Source organism: Oryza brachyantha, chromosome 7 (genome assembly GCF_000231095.2).
Source record: "Oryza brachyantha chromosome 7, ObraRS2, whole genome shotgun sequence".
Taxonomy (NCBI): domain Eukaryota; kingdom Viridiplantae; phylum Streptophyta; class Magnoliopsida; order Poales; family Poaceae; genus Oryza; species Oryza brachyantha.
Window position 1 is genome coordinate 1,111,057 of NC_023169.2, and position 16,875 is coordinate 1,127,931.

At 42.6% G+C, this 16,875-nt stretch overlaps 3 protein-coding genes across 3 annotated transcripts; 1 reads left to right on the plus strand and 2 right to left on the minus strand.

The window, feature by feature from the left end:
• Nucleotides 1–472: 472 nt before the first annotated feature.
• On the plus strand, nucleotides 473–4,603 carry LOC102704073 (transcription termination factor MTERF2, chloroplastic). The gene is made up of 6 exons (XM_006658196.3): nucleotides 473–1,049; nucleotides 1,778–2,183; nucleotides 2,659–2,874; nucleotides 3,129–3,236; nucleotides 3,762–4,036; nucleotides 4,152–4,603. Exons 1-6 carry the CDS (start codon nucleotides 505–507, stop codon nucleotides 4,405–4,407), a joined length of 1,806 nt encoding a protein of 601 aa, XP_006658259.2. The 5' UTR covers nucleotides 473–504; the 3' UTR covers nucleotides 4,408–4,603.
• Nucleotides 4,479–9,779, minus strand: LOC102704350 (succinate dehydrogenase [ubiquinone] flavoprotein subunit, mitochondrial). Its single transcript, XM_006658197.2, has 16 exons — nucleotides 9,539–9,779; nucleotides 9,169–9,324; nucleotides 8,204–8,291; nucleotides 7,875–8,021; nucleotides 7,650–7,790; nucleotides 7,238–7,323; nucleotides 7,056–7,148; nucleotides 6,908–6,971; nucleotides 6,603–6,746; nucleotides 6,331–6,518; nucleotides 6,068–6,242; nucleotides 5,814–5,984; nucleotides 5,452–5,521; nucleotides 5,240–5,360; nucleotides 5,105–5,142; nucleotides 4,479–4,859 (listed from the first exon to the last, which is right to left on the minus strand). Exons 1-16 carry the CDS (start codon nucleotides 9,656–9,658, stop codon nucleotides 4,757–4,759), a joined length of 1,905 nt encoding a protein of 634 aa, XP_006658260.1. The 5' UTR covers nucleotides 9,659–9,779; the 3' UTR covers nucleotides 4,479–4,756.
• Nucleotides 9,780–15,102: 5,323 nt separating this feature from the next.
• Nucleotides 15,103–16,875, minus strand: LOC102704629 (proline-rich receptor-like protein kinase PERK1). Its single transcript, XM_040525832.1, has 4 exons — nucleotides 16,275–16,875; nucleotides 16,138–16,208; nucleotides 15,668–16,051; nucleotides 15,103–15,604 (listed from the first exon to the last, which is right to left on the minus strand). The coding sequence occupies exons 1-4, from the start codon at nucleotides 16,873–16,875 to the stop codon at nucleotides 15,311–15,313; spliced, it is 1,350 nt and encodes a 449-aa protein (XP_040381766.1). The 3' UTR covers nucleotides 15,103–15,310.

Consider the following 16,875-nt stretch of genomic DNA (forward strand, 5'->3'; position numbering starts at 1 on the left):
CAAAATTCCGATGCAAAACAGAGACTTATCTGTAAATTTCAGGATCGGTTATCAATAAATAGGCAGCGCGACCCAAGACACTGAAACAGGGTTCATTTGTAAAGTTTTGGATCGCTACCGTCCAATCTTTTTATAAGTTACTCTAAAATTAGAATTAATTTAGGATTCTTTTATCGATACATATATAAAATACTTATTTATAAACTATTTTATTTATAAATATGACGTTCGACTTTTTCATAAAATACTAAAACAATCGCCGTATAAATAGTAGCGATCACAATTAGGGACATAAATGCAAAACATACTTATCCTCTTCGGGAGTACATACCACCGTCGGATCCACAATGCACGGCCCAGATTGAGGCATTGACCGCAGGATGCCAAAAAAAGTGACGTTTCTAAAAGAGTCCCTCACAATAAAATAATTTATTTTACGGTCCAATCACCTCCCTTCGAAAGGATAGCGAGCTCGAGCTCAAGCAAGCTCCGCCTCCCGCTCCAATGGCGGCCACTCTCCCGCCATCTCACCACCGCCTCCCACTCCACGGCCGCCCCAAGCCTCCCCCTCCGCCTCCTCGCCGCCTCCGCGTCTGCGCGTCGCGCCTCCAGAACCCGACCACAACCCACTACCCGAGCCTCCCGCCGCCGGCGCCGGGGCCCTCCACCTCCCTCGTCGCCGCCGAGGAGGCCTCCCTCGCGCCGCGCCGCACCTACCGCTTCCCGGGATCGGTGTCCTCCCCCACGGTCCCGGACCCTGCTGCAGGAGGAGGCGCGGCGGTGGCGGTGGCGGACGACGCCGTCCTGCGCCGCGCGCTCGAGGTGCGGCGCGCGGTGGCCGCCGAGGCGCTCGTGGCCGCGCTCCGTGGGGGGAAGGTGGGCGGGATGACCTACATCAGGAACCTCACCTCCCGGATGGCGCCGTTCGTGGACCGCGTCGTCGTCGAGGCCGCCGCCATGCGCCGCGACCGCCCCGAGCTCGCGCACCAGTCGTTCAACGCGCGGGCGCGGGCGTACATCGACGAGTCCGGCCTTGTCGCTCTAGTCAAGTAAAGATGCCGCTTTTCCTTCTCTTTTTTTTTTCCTGTTTCTTTGTATAACTCGTCAGTTCATTTCTGTCTCGAATGCACGAGAATCGGATTGGAAATGAATGATACCACTGTCTGAAGCATAGCGAATCATGCAGCTGCAGTTTTGCTAGGTTATACCTTTCTAGATTAAGGTAGATTATGTATTGGAAAAAATTCGAGGGAAGTGACAATTCCATGTTCTAAGTAGGTCTGAGCATGACTTGCAAACGTAAAGCATTCGAGCTTACGAATATGCTGATGGATTCTTGTTTAGTTAGGCCTGAACATATGCTGATAGAACTAATCGATCATGATAGCCACCATGTTGGCAACGACTTCTGAGCCCTCTCAGGTCTCATTTGAGGTCTTCGGAGCTGATTCTTTGATGTATAGTTAGCAGCTACAGCACTTGATTTGTAGATATGATTGTGGTTTGCGGATAAACTGACCAGGCTTGAAAACTGTACTAAAACAGTGTGAAATTGAATCTATTAGATGTTTTTATCTCATTGTCAGAACTGCATTTATATGATGCACTGTAAAATTATTAGTACCTTTTTTATAATTTGATTTGAACTAACAGACATGATTTATAACTTTTCTTAATTTCAAATAGAATCATTCCTGGCACCTTGTTAAACTCCTAAGCTGTTATGCTTTTATGGTGTTTTCTAAATAGCACTAAATCCTAAAATTGCATATTTCAGGTGGTTCAAGCACAACTCCATGACTTATCCCCAAATTGCAAAAGTAGTTTGCTCATCTTCTGGCAATCTAGAGAAAGTGAGAAGGATGATAAAGTGGTTGAGGTCTATTTATGTGAAAGGAGAGTACTTAGGACGTGTGCTTGCAAAAGGTGATGATTTTTTGAGCCGCAGTTTTGAAGAACTGGAAGAGATTATTGACTACCTGGAAAGTTGCAGTGTTAGAAAAGATTGGATTGGCTATGTGGTTGGTAGGTGTCCAGAGTTGCTGAATTTGTCCATGGATGAACTGGAGACTCGAGTGAGATTTTATACAGATATGGGAATGAATGATCACGACTTCGGTACAATGGTTTATGATTATCCAAAAGCTCTTGGATTTTTCAGCCTAGAAGAGATGAACAGTAAGGTGTTTGATGTGCATTAAAATTTGCTTTGTGCTTTTCTTTTGGTCATCTTGCTCATTCAAAATCCATTTCATGTGTCTTAATATGAAGAGGGTGTTCTTTGATAACTATGAGCAAGAGTCAAACTAAAATTCAGGTGGTTAAAGATCGATTTTTGATTAAAAGGGAACTATTAGACAGAGCAAAATTGATGTTACAATTGGTTCTGTGCCCTTTTGGTGTATGCTGTTGGGTGCTTAGTGCCATATGAATATAAGATTATATAAATGTAGCTAGTTTACAATTGAACTGATGATGAGCTAGTTAAAATTTACTTTTCTTGTACTTCTGGAGGTTGTTCGAATAAAGTTACTGCGTATAATCAACATTCTTTTGTTTTTCTATGAACTTCAGTTTCTAGTTGTAGTAGCATCATTTATTTATTCTCTATTTTTCAGATAGGAATTTCATTAAAGATAATGGCGTTATGGATCACAGGTACAATATCTGAAAGAATTTGGACTAAGCACTGAAGAACTTGGAAAGTTGCTGGCTTTCAAGCCACAGCTCATGGCCTGCAGCATTGAAGAAAGGTGGAAGCCTCTTGTGAAATACCTTTATCATCTAAACATTTCACGGGATGGCATGAAACGTATGTTGGTGGTCCAGCCTACAATCTTTTGTCTTGATTTGGAAACAGTAATTGCACCAAAGGTACTCTTTTGATTGCTTTGCATATATTGTATTTCCAAATTTTCACACCACTTGGGTATATTCTATTTATTATTTGATTATTTCACAACAAGATCTTATGGACTTGTTAGTCTGTTCACTAAATATAGTCTTGATGATTACATAAAGGGTAACAGTATAATGTTTTGGGCAAAATTTTAAAGCAAATCTGTAGCTCTTAACATTCTGGGATCTAAATAACATGATTCTTCTTACTTCTACCCTATCATTTTCAGGTACAATTTCTACAGGATATTGGTGTGAGGAGTGATTCAGTTGGCGGTGTGCTTGTGAAGTTCCCCCCTGTGCTCACTTATAGCCTATACAAGAAAATACGCCCAGTGGTTTGTTCTTATACCAAGCTTATCAAAATTTCAGTTCTCGATGAATATTGGTTTAGCATTGCTGGTTCTTTTGTTTTTAAGGTCCCCTCGTTTAAACTCATTTCAGTAGGAATAGTTTTGACAAGCTAAGTGTATAGAACATGGAATGCCAGTTTGTCAGAACTCATGAAATCTCCATCTGAAATTCTAAAACTTTCTTTTAAACCTAAGTTGCCACAGTAACTGAACATACAGTGGGCCGTAACTTAAATCGTTGTCAACATTGTTTCACCTTGATGAGTAAGCACATAGGAAGTATAAAATGGTGAGTGCACAGTGCACCTTGCAGCAAAGATATATCACTGAAATTAGATGCACCAAGTGCCCTGTTCTTATGCACAGAAGTGGTGGTGTTTGGATAAACAGCCAAATAGTGAAAGCAGCCCATCCACATGTGGTGTTTTCTCTTATTTTCTTTTCACATAATCATATCATATGTGCCTTGTTCTACTCCATTTGGCTTATGCTTATTTATTCCACCTGTAGGTAATATTCCTGATGACAAAAGCTGGAGTGAAACAGGAGGACATCGGCAAGGTCATTGCTCAGGATCCACAGCTCCTGGGCTGTAGCATCGTGCGCAAGCTGGAAGCTAGCGTCAAGTACTTCAGATCACTGGGCATCTACCACTTCGTGCTTGGCCAGATGGTCACCGATTTCCCAACGCTTCTCAGGTACAATGTGGATGTTCTAAGGCCGAAATACCAGTACCTGCGGCGCGTCATGGTGCGACCCCTGGTAGATCTTGTTGAGTTCCCCAGGTGAGTTTGTCTAGGGTTCATGTTTGATTGCACACCAAAGATGAGATCGTTGTACAATTGATTGTGAAATATTTGTCGCTTTTGTGATGCTCACCACTACTGCATTTTTTGTCAGGTTTTTCAGCTACTCCTTGGAGGACAGGATAGAGCCAAGGCATCAAACATTGGTGGCGAACAGGATCAACATGAAGCTGCGATACATGTTAACTGGATCAGATGAAGAGTTTGCACAAAGGGTCAGAGAGGCTGTTGAGAGGAGAGCCAGGTTTGAAGCTGGACATGCTGCTCAGGATGCATCAGACGTGCCTGTTGCATCCAATGAAGCAGAAGTCGCAGCAGCATCTGAAGACGACAGGGAGGCAGATACATAGATTGGGTTGGTTGGGCAAAATTGTAATACTCCATTGTGCTGTAAAGGAATAGAAAAGGAACAAAAAAGGCCTTTGCTTCCATGCCATTAACAAGCATAGGGGACCATGACCAATGTACTTGGCATGGGGTTTTGATCATTGGCAAGCAGTACAAAATTTCATTTATACAAGTTGCCCAGAAGGGACCAGTTAGGCACTAGCATTAGCATGAGTTTTGTATTTATTTTCTAGCAAATTACACGGAACACAGAAGGGAAAAATGGATGGAATTTCAGGTCGCACTTTCAGCTAGGAATGCCCAGCCCCTGCTTTATTAACACCATAGAATTACTGGGCTGTGAAGCCTGAGCTAATAAACACGGGCCTTCGGTGGGAATGACTCGACTTCAGCATCCAATGTGTTCATGTGGACTGGCCTGTATGCCAACCGAACCTTCTCATTCTCCCAGTACCTGTATAACAAGTAACATCATGAATTAGGACCAGATAGAAAAGATTATACCACCATAGATATAAGTTGTTGATCTCCGATCTATACTGTTTTAAGAAATAAGATGCATGTCATGTAACAGTACTATAATTTGACTCAACATTTAACTTTGGTGGTGTTGTGACGACGTCTAAAGCTGCAACTCAACGAGACCATCAAAACCACCTCATATTATTGGAGGAAGCTTAATGAACAGAATATGCTTACCCCAACGAGTGCTTCATCCACTGCTCATCATCTCTTTTCTGTAATCAATGATTTAGAAACAATTGTTACTACAACATGGAAGCATGTGGGTGCAAGGAACCAAAAAAAAAAAAGACAAACAAGAGAAATACAAACCGTGAAATCTTCACGAGCATGAGCTCCTCTGCTTTCCTTCCGAGCCTCCGCTGAATGCATGGTTATGCACGCATTTATCAAGAGATTTTCCAACTCAATGGTTTCTATCAAATCTGAATTCCTGTGAAACAAATAACAAATTATAGCTAGTCAGTGAAAGATAACAAGCAAGCAAAAATAAGCCAGTGCAATCCTTGCAAGAAAATGCATACCATATGAGACTCCGATCACTGATCTTCACGTCATGATAGCTTTCCCATGCTTTGGTAATCAATTGACAACCTAATAAAGCAAGGTCAAAGTCAGTGGGAATACAACGATTAATGTATTTATGAATCATGTCTCTAGGTATATCCTAACTATTTATGCATCATGATACTAACCGCCTAATTCCGTCAACACATAGATACAAAAGAATCACAAATCATAACTTTCTACCGGTATCAAACTTTGCTGTTAAATCCTTACTTCCTAGCTTTATACCGCTAATAACTAGGATGATCTATGGTGACAACAGACATTTCACCAATATTGATGCATGAAGTTACAAAGGCTATGCGCAAAACTGCATTACCTTCTTCGAGTGTTTCTTGTGTACGGAAGACAGCAGCATTGTTTTGCATAACACGTTGCATGTTTAGACGGATCTTGGAGGTTGGCAATGATCCATTTGCATTTCTCAGCTTGTCTAACCAGGCTATGGTCTTTTGTCCAGCACTTTTTTCAAGAGGTTTCTGCTTGTCACCTATAATGTTGCATCAAAGACATTAGGTGCATCACGATGAGCAAATCAGTCAACGAGTTATGTAGCACATGAGAAGAACTTGCCTGGTTTAGAAATTTCAGCAACCCTGTTTGCACAAGCTCTGCCAAACACAACTATGTCAAGAAGTGAATTTGCACCCAGACGGTTTGCACCATGAACGGATGCACATGCCGCTTCTCCCGCAGCCATCAGACCAGGAACAACAGAATCAGGATTGTCACCCTTGATAGTCACCACCTGATATATAGAACAGAACAACTTCTATTAAAAATCAGCAAGGGGAAATGTTATCCATGATAATGCCTATCTGTCACTCAATGCAAACCTCTCCATGGTAATTTGTTGGGATCCCACCCATATTGTAGTGCACAGTAGGCAGGACAGGAATGGGCTCCTTGGTGACATCAACACCAGCAAAAATAGCAGCAGTTTCAGAAATACCAGGAAGCCTCTCCTTAAGAACTTCAGGAGGCAGATGGTTAAGGTGCAAATAGATGTGGTCCTTCAATGGCCCTGAAGTAATCAGAAAGAAAGATAAGTTTCAAGAGCTAACACAATTCTGAATGTAAGACATAAGGTGAATAGAATTGAGCATACCAACACCACGGCCTTCTCTGATTTCCATTGTCATAGATCTTGAAACAACATCTCGAGAAGCAAGATCTTTTGCAGTAGGAGCATATCGTTCCATGAAACGCTCGCCTTCACTATTCCTAAGGATACCACCTTCACCACGGGAACCTGATGATTAAATGAGAATTAAGACCCAGAGGTTGTCAGCAAAAGAATACAAGTGCAACATCAACAGAAGAAACTATCATCCACAAACTAGAATACATAAACAAGATTACAAGAGAATTCCTAAGACACTGAGCGCATGAATGAAAAGTTGAATATACAACCTTCAGTGATGAGGCATCCAGCCCCATAAATGCCTGTAGGATGGAACTGCACAAACTCAAGGTCCTGCACACATATGTCAGGCAAGTGTAATCAGGATAGAGGCATGGAATAGTAACTAATAAATCAGCACTAAGTAACAAGACTAACCTGAAGTGGTAAACCAGCACGTGCAACCATAGCGTTGCCATCTCCAGTGCATGTGTGAGCTGAGGTTGCTGAGAAGTAGGCTCTGCCATAACCCTGTTTCCATAAGACAAAGAGAGGCATTGCACAGTCAAACAAAGCTAGCACATTTGTCATCCAGCATTCAAACCTGTGAAAAATCTTACTCCTGTGGCCAGAATTGTATTTGAAGCACGGAAACGGTGAAGGGTGCCATCCTCCATGTTCAAAGCAATGACCCCCTGACAGGTGCCTGAAAACAGCATTACAAAGTAATCAATAAAACTTCTATGGAGTGCTTGAATAAACTTCATACACCCCCAATGTAAGAAGGAACAAGAAAAATACATGGATGTGAATGAGATATTTGCAACTACAGAAGAGTGTTCTACAATGCTAGGTGCCAACAACTTGTGTTATGATTGAACAGACACACACGAGGAACAACACAATTATTAAAATGAAACAATTTAAACAACGACGGATTGCACCTAGGAATAAGTACAAGATAGATTACAACTGAGTCTTGTATAAACACAGCGTAGAAAGATACAGTATCTAAAAAACTAGCTGTCTTACCTTCACTGTCCATAATAAGGTCTAGTGCAAAATATTCTACGAAAAACTGAGTATTATGCTTCATTGCTTGACCATATAGTGTGTGTAGCATAGCATGTCCTGTTCTGTCAGCAGCACATGCACATCGGTACGCCTGTCCACCTGCAGATGGCAGACAGTTATAGGGACAGGAATAATACTATAGGTCAAGGTTGTCTTTTCAAAATAATTTTAGAAAGTTATGACCTTTCCCAAAATCTAAGCTCTGGCCTCCAAAGGCACGCTGGTATATCTTCCCATCTTCAGTTCTTGAAAATGGCAAGCCATAGTTTTCAAGTTCTATAACTGCTTTTGGTGCTTCTCTGCACATATATTGAATAGAATCCTGGTCACCTGGAAATGGATAATGGAATGTTAGGCAGAGAATAAATGGATGACACTATAGAACAAAAGAGTAGTTGACAAACGATGCCACTCCATATTAACTCTCTAAAACAATTATAACCTCTAGGTGTTTTGTAGACTAAATGAAGTAAAAAAAACCACGAATAAGAATTCCTGATGATGCAGCTTACCAAGCCAATCACTCCCCTTGACAGTGTCATACATATGCCACCTCCAGTCATCTTCCGTCATGTTTCCAAGAGCAGCATTTATGCCACCCTGCATATAGTCTTGCAAATAAATACATGACTGAAGCTCATAAACATTCCAAAGCAATTCAAAAATAAGAGAAGGCTCTAATGGTGCATATCAATAGAATAAAATACATCAGTCCAATTATTTTGAAAAGAAGAAATTTATATGTTAACCTACATGTTTAGACATACCTAATACAGCTGCTGAAAACACAAAATAACTTGGTAGGACAGCAATATAAGCATCAATCGATTTAAAAGTTTATTTGTATAGTATCCATATCACTACAAATAACAGAAACATGGCAAATCAAGGAATACATCAGATCTGCACACACAATGCATTGTGAAATTAGCACCTGACTCAAAGGGTGGAGAACAAGAAAAGCTTAAAAACAGACAAGCAGAAGTGCCAAAACTGAAAGTTATAAATTCATACAGTGCATTTATTCTTGCTAACAGACTGTTGGATATAGAATCCCACCATCGTCATCATACCTCCTTTCACTAAATGCTGATCTGAAGAGCACATCTATATTCAAATTTGACCTTTTCTGTTGAGAAAGCAGGGCATTTCTGCTGATCATTGGTGTGCTGTGAATTTCCCTGATAGTGTTCAAACTAGCAGTCTAGCTCTCTAGCTACTACCTAACCATATTTATCTCTTTATTCATCTGACTAGAATACTGCAGTACACAAAAACATTACATAGGACAGAGACACAACGCGTCATATCAAGCCCAATCTAAAACTAATCAACCAACCAACACAAATTGCACGCGCATAGTAATCAGCATCTGATAATGTCCATCACCCAATGTTTGTACGATGCACGAAGTCTTCCGTGTCACCAAAATGCAAATCCTAAGTTAGTTGTCGCAGCAAGCGATGCGTGGCAGTACCTGCGCCGCGACGGTGTGCGACCGCGTGGGGAAGAGCTTGGTGATGCAAGCGGTGTTGAAGCCGTGCTCGGAGAGCCCGATCGCCGCGCGGAGCCCCGCGCCGCCGGCCCCCACCACGACCGCGTCATACGAGTGATCCACCACCGTGTACGACGACTGCACATCACACAACCATCAATCGCCGCCCATTTCTCGAAGCAAAACCCTCTCAACATCACATCGGAAATCAAACCCACACACACCACAAGCAGACAAAAAAAAAACTACATCCCGAAACACATCCGGGGTTCTAAACCCCCAGCAAATCGATCGATACTCCCTGGAAACACTCGCGCCGATCAACCGACGCTGCAAAGGATCAAGGGAGTACCGAGGTCGTGGTGGAGAGGAGCCTAGCGGCGGCGGCGGCGGAGACGGAGACGGGGTCGGAGGAGGTGGCCCTGCCCTTGGAGAGGCTCCTGAGGCCACGCGAGACGCAGCCGCGCCACATCTCGGGTAGATCTCAGGGCACCGCACGCACGCCGGCGATGGAGAGGCGGAGGCGGAGGCGGAGGCGGAGGGGGACGGGAGAGGGCGGCGGAGGAAGGAGACGAAGGGGGAGGGTGGTAGAGAGCGAGAGGGAGGAGGGGGGTAGGTCGTTTATGCCCTCTTGACGTCAAGAGGGCGGGTTTTGACGGGACGATTATGCCCTCGATTTTGAGTGTTTATTTACGATAATGTCATTGGTTAATGCTTTTTCATCGAAACGCTCTCTCTCCGTACTTGACGTCATTGATTTTTTTATACACGTTTAATTATTTATTTTATTTAAAAAATTATATAATTATTAATTATTTTATTTATTGTTAAATATATTTTTATGTATATATATAGCTTTACATGTTTTATAAAAATTTAAATATGACAAAAGGTCAAACGTGTATAAAAAATCAACGGCGTCAAATATCTAGGAATTGTGGTAATATTATTTTAGTGCTACTACTGTATATTACTATAATGAATCTAAAACTATATACAAATTATATATATATATATATCTAAGCATATAAGTTTAAAACATGCCATTGACGAAGGTAAGTTCAACGAAATGTCATCGTATAAATGGTTTGTTTAAAAAATGTTATCGTCATTAAGGTTGCGTACATTTCCACAATTAAATACATTACTCATATTACACGAATTTAACAGGGAAATACTGACGGAACGCTAATAATGATGATATTTCTCAAACAAATTTGTTTATATTGTGACATTTTTAAGAACTTGCACTCATCGATACATCGATTGTATTTCTTAAAATTAAGTATTTGTAAATGCATTTATTAGATTTTCTCCTGTTTAATTGAATAATAGTAGTCATAATTATGGCAATATTTCCTTCTAGGAAGGTAGTTATCATATGTCACTAACTTAAAAGGATACGACAAGATTTCGTTAGACTTGCTATGGTGTGGTTAAGAATTTTGCCACCACTGATGGTGCAAAATAGAGGTTTATCATATTTTACTAGCAAGACAAACTAATGTATGTTGCACGGTTTTAGTTACGTAGCAAGACCAACCAAAATAGAGGTTTATCATATTTTACTAGCAAGACCAACCAAAATAGAGGTTTATCATATTTTGCACGGCTAATTAACTAAAAGAAAAACAAATCAAGTTTTGGCCAGAAATTAATGAAGTTCCCAGCTCGATCGGACAAGGGCAGAAGCGTAATGTAAATGGTTCAGGCGTAATTAGCAGAGTGGATTTACTTGGAGAGAGGCACTTGCACACGCTGTTGAGACAGTTGCAACAACATCAGTGGAGGGCGGCGTGTACACGAGTATGGATGGGGAAAGCGGAACGCGGCGCATCCGCCGCCCAACCAAACGACGAGCCAAAGTAAGTACTGCCATCGCCATCTCGGCTTGTCTGATCGGCGACTACTTACCTCCTACTCTCTCCGTGCAAAAAAAAAACCAATTTTTTTTGGTTTTTTCCTATCGTTTGACCATTCGTGTTATTTAAAAATTTTTTAAGAAATTAGAAAAAATTAGTCACATGTAAAGTACTATTTATGATTTATCATCTAATAAAAATAAAAATATTAATCGTAAAAAATTTTTAAATAAGATGAAGAGTAAAAAATTATAGGTAAAAAATGAAAAATTGGTTTATTTTGTGATGGAGGAAGTACGTCGTATGGAACTGTGATGTTGCCTGTTAACTTAGCACTAGCTCATTGCTGGTTTTTTTTTCTATTGGTATATATGATGGTGCTGATCAACATCACAGGTCTGATTATTTGCGTCAGAGACAACTATATATGATGTATGTGTTCACTTGAATACTTGATGCTGATGGAAGGTACAGGCAGATAACTGGTCTGGAAATTCTGAACCATGCTAATTTCCTTCAATTTTTTATTTAACACTATTGATTTTATATCTATATTTTTGCTATTCGCCTTATTCAAAAATTTATATAATTATTTGTCTTTTTTATGATTTGATTTATTACTATATAGGCTCTAAACATGGCTTATAATTTTACATATTTTGACATAAATTTTAAATAAGGACAACAAAAGTAAATTCAAAAGTAACGACGTTAAAAAAAAAGATGAAGAATCATACAAATGCAATTAGCCGCTGGCTAAGCCAGAGGGAAAAGTTGAAACGGATGGGGTCTAAGATGAGTTATAATGCTGTAGAGTAAAATGCTCCCCCCGGTTTTATAAATGACGATTTTAAGCACACATTTAACCACTCTCTCATTTAAAAAATCTTACGCAATTATTATTTACTTTATTATTATTTAATTTATTATTAAATGTGTTTTAAGGATAAATTATATTTGTATATTTTTTAAATAAAACAAATGATTAAACATGTGACAAAAAGCTATATGCGCCATTTAAGTATAAATCAAGTATAAGCATACTAGCCGGTTTACTTGGGTCCATAAATTTGCATTTTGTAGTTTGAGATTCTAAACTTTATCTACACCGCTTACTATAGTTCAATTCCAACCATTATTTGTGTATAGCAATCGAACGATGTAAAGGTAATCACGAGTAAATCTTATTTTTAGCTTTCTTAAAGCATAAAGAAAATGGACATCCGTCTGAACGGGAATAATTAATGAGGTTGCGTCCGGCCACGCCATAAGTTAACTAAGCCTCCCTCGTTTTCTACGCACACGTTTTCTGAACTGCTAAACGGTGTATTTTTTGCAAAATTTTTCTATAGTAAAGTTGTTTTAAAAATCATATTAATCTATTTTATATTTTTAATAATTAATAATTAATTAATCATGTACTAATCTATTACTATGTTTTTCATACCAGGGCATAAGTTAACTTATGCCCCACTGCCGAATAGGGCCTGAGTCGTTGGCGTGACCACAGGAGCGGGAGTAATTAGTGAGCCGCTCCCCCGCGCTCGTGCTGCCGACACCGCCTCCCCTATACGCCCAGCCGACGCCGCCTCCCCTATACGCCCATGTCACGTTGCTCCCTTCACGCAAGACCACAACGCCGATGTCCACCCATGATGCCGATCTCCGTCCACTCTACTCCCCTCTGTTGGCCTTGCCGTTGGCGCCGATCTCCGTTCGCCCTCCGTGCCTCCCCTGCACGCCATTGCGCCATTTGTACTACCCTCGCCGTGCAATGGTGATGATATTAGATGTTATTTGTTGATATTTTCTGATATCAGGTAATTTGCTATCATCTGGTTTATAATTTATCATGTTTGAACTGATTTTGTTCGATAATTAGACTGTTTGATTAATTGGTGTAGTACAGTGCAGCCCTGCGGGAGAAGGAAAGAATAACAGAGCGAAACAAGCCCTAAGCAGTTGCTTCCCTCCCTCGATCTCACACCCAACAACCAGAGTCATCGGCATGAATATGGCTATGCGCTCTCTCCCTAGGAAGTTCAGGCCGGTCTCATTCACTCTCCGCCTAGCGTCGGCGCTCCTCCTCCTCCCACCCTAAGGTTCTTCCTCTCCCTTCCCCTTCTCCTTATTTCTCCATATTTGACTTGAGGACATATAAGATCAACCGCATTACATATGGTTTTCCCCATTCAATTGGAAAAAAGTCCAGTCTTAATAAGTTATTTTAAGTTCTTTAGTTGTCTACAATGTTCTTGTATATTTGCTATCTTTAAGCCAGATTCTTTCAAAATGTTTAAATTTCTCGTGGGAACTCTGGACCAAAATTTGCTGATTTGGGTAGTTTTGATGCGCTGCCAATTTTTTTAGCAATGGACAAAAAGAACCCTGATAGAGAGGGTTGGGGAGAGAGATTCGCCTAGGTGGCTGGGTCATATGGCCCGTGCGTTGTTTATTGGATGATTTGTGCTTTTCTTACAACGAATTTAATACCTTTGTGCTTTTCTTACAGCGAATTTAGTAGCTTTGTGCTTTTCTTACAATGATTTTTTTTTATAGAAGGCAGTTTCATTACCTGGCTTTGGAATAAAACGCAACAGGAAGCAGAACAGAGTTTACAGAACAAAAACAATCAAGCAGCTTAAACAGAAAAAAAAAACAAAACAAAGTCCACTGCTAAACAAGAGCAACAGCTAAACCAATCGGAGCAGAAGCTAGAAAGCTAGAAAGCTAAAAAGCTAGACGAACTCAGGTCACCACTCTAAGGACTAGACACCCTAAAATCTAAACCATGTCTAAATGTCATCAGCCAGAACATTCTTAGGCCTCAGCCGCCTTAAAGTATCCCTAACAGCTCATCTAAATTTGGTCATCCATATCTTCATTTGGATGACCATCTAAACTAGTTTTATCATTCATATCTTTATGTACTCCACTAGATCATCCATATATGACATCATTTATATCTCTTTGGATGATGGAGAGAGATCACCTAAATATGAAGGTTCTCTCCTAATATGGATGACATCTAAAAATAGATGATAGAATAGCCATTCGGTTGAAGCTTAATTTGTAGTCTTCATCCTCTATTTTTCAGGATAGAGGATAGGACATATGAGCTGTTGGGGATGCTCTTAGTTGCCCCAGGAAAAGCTCATGCGAATTGTCCAGCCTCCCACAATCTTATTTTTTGAGCAAACTTTTGACGGTCGTCTCTTGGACTCTACTAATGCTGTAAAGTCTGGGAAAAAAATCTTGAGAGGGGCCTGGCTACACCACACACCACTCCAGAATTTCACACTCTTCCCTCAATGAGCCATTTGTCAACCAATTTTCCCAGCCAAAAACTCTGCATTCATGTAACATAAGATAAGTGACCCCATAAGATAACAGTAAGTCTTTTTTTTCCAGCTTCTGCATAATAGGTTGCAAATCTCTCATCCCCACTTTCTCTTTATTCATAGGTAGCTACGGGGGAAACAGTTTTTAGCATACGGGTATAGGTACACACATGTGCTTGTATCCAACTAAATATCCATTAAAAATATGAAAAAATTGATAAGATAGATTAATATGAGTTATATCACTTCACAAACATGTAAGTTTAAATTCAACTTCTATAAGTTATAGAAAAAACAAATAAAACTGAAACTAACTATACGCATATTCATAATTGTTTTGTTATTTTTGCTACAACTTGTAGAAGATGAATTTAAACTTGCATGTTGGTGGAGTGATATAACTCATATTAAACTATTTTCTTAAATTTTTCCATATTTTTTAAGAACTATTTAGATGACATGCAAGCAACAGGTATATATATACACCCGTGTGCTAAAAAATTGCTTCCGTAGCCATAGACATAACCCCCATCCTACAGTTCAGCTTGTTAGCAATGTCCCACTCTCTCTCTCTCCACTCCTAGCACATACACCTCACTCGTATGATAATTAATCTTCAAGCGATTTTAGCATCTTAAGAAAATACCGTGGGACACTTCTTTTATCATTTTGCATATATTTGTATAAAAAATTAAATAAGATGAACGGTCAAATATAAATTCAAAAGTCAATTATGCTAAGTAAAAAAAAAACGAAGGGACTATGACTATCTAGCTCTGAATTGAAATGTAATATAACAGTGTTTTGACGACTATTTTTTTTTACTGCTTTGCCTATATCGAAATGCTTATCAAAAGTCAAGATATTCCTAACGTGTTAAGAATTATGACGTACACCTGCCGGCCGCATGCATGATACAGTTTACCGGTGACCCTGATGCCGCTGGTTAACACGCTCACTGGAAGGAACATGGCCGCCGGCGCTGCTTGCCGGCGACGGGTAGCCGAACTCCGGGATGGAGCCGGGGTACTCGGCGCTATAATCCGGGCTGGGCAACGCCGATGCCTTCCTGATCCGCTCCATCTGCGCCGTGTACGATCCCGACCCGTACTCCGACCCCGAGCTCGAGTCGCCGCTGGAAATGGCGCTCTGCCCCGGCCGCACGCCGTCGCTGAGCTCCTCCGGCGACACGTCCCCCTCGAGCACCTTCACGATCTGCAGGCACACGATCAGCGACGCGACCGACTGCCAGTGTCCTGCGCCCGCGCGCGTTCTCACCTGGCTCATCTTGGGGCGCCTCCTGCCGGCGTGGCGGACGCAGGCGGCGGCGCAGGCGGCGACGCGCGCCGCGTCGGGCCGGTCGTAGTCGCCGCGCAGCCGCGGGTCGACGAGGGCGTCGAAGCCGCCGTCGGCCATCGCGCGAGGCAGCGCCTGGCGCGCCCAGTCGACGAGGCAGTCGGCGCCGTAGGAGGAGCGGTCGGCGGGGCGGCGGCCGGTGAGCAGCTCGAGCAGCATCACGCCGTAGGAGAAGACGTCCGACTTGTCCGTCAGCTTCCCGCTCGACGCGTACTCCGGCGCCAGGTACCCGAACGTCCCCATCACCCTCGTCGAAACGTGCGTGTCATTCTCGCTCGTCAGCTTCACCATCCCAAAGTCAGCCACCTCAACCAAGCACCATTTCAATCAAAATCAAGATCCAATCCCCAACAATGTCTGCAGCTTGGTTCATCAATTGATCGATGATTTACCAGAGCCTCGAAGCTGTTGTCCAGGAGAATGTTGGCCGACTTGATGTCCCGGTGAATGATCCGAGGATTGCCTGCAACATTTGAACAGCCATTGATGAAAACTGAACGAAAATGGCTGCGAGAGCAGCTGAGCTTACACTCCTCGTGCAGGTAGGCGAGCCCCTTGGCTGAGCCGACGGCGATGCGCAGCCTCGTCGTCCACTTCATCACCGGCGACCCCTTCCCATGGAGGTGGTGCTCGAGGGTGTTGTTAGGGACGAAGTCGTAGACGAGGAGGCGGTGCGCGCCGGCGATGCAGTAGCCGACGAGGGGGACGAGGTGGCGGTGGTGGACGCGGCTGATCATGTCCACCTCCGCCTGGAACTCGCGCTCGCCCTGCCCGCTCCCGGAGCTGAGCTGCTTCACCGCCACCTCCTTCCCGTCGGGGAGCACGCCGCGGTACACGTACCCGAACCCGCCCTGCCCCAGCAGGTTCTCCTCCGAGAAGTCGCTCGTCGCCGCCGCGAGCTCCTCGTAGCTGAACGCGTTCTTGTCGAGCCCGGCCGGCACGGGAGGCGGCGGCGGCGGCACGAGCGGCGGCCGGCCGTGCGGGCCCGTCGAGTGCATGTTCGGCACCGGCCGCCCGGGCGCCGCGTGCCAGTTGATCGGCGACGGGGCGATCTTATTCTGCGGCGCCGGCTTCGTGCCGCCGGTGTAGTGGTAGTAGTACGTCGTGTTGTCACCTGCGCCGCGCGCCAT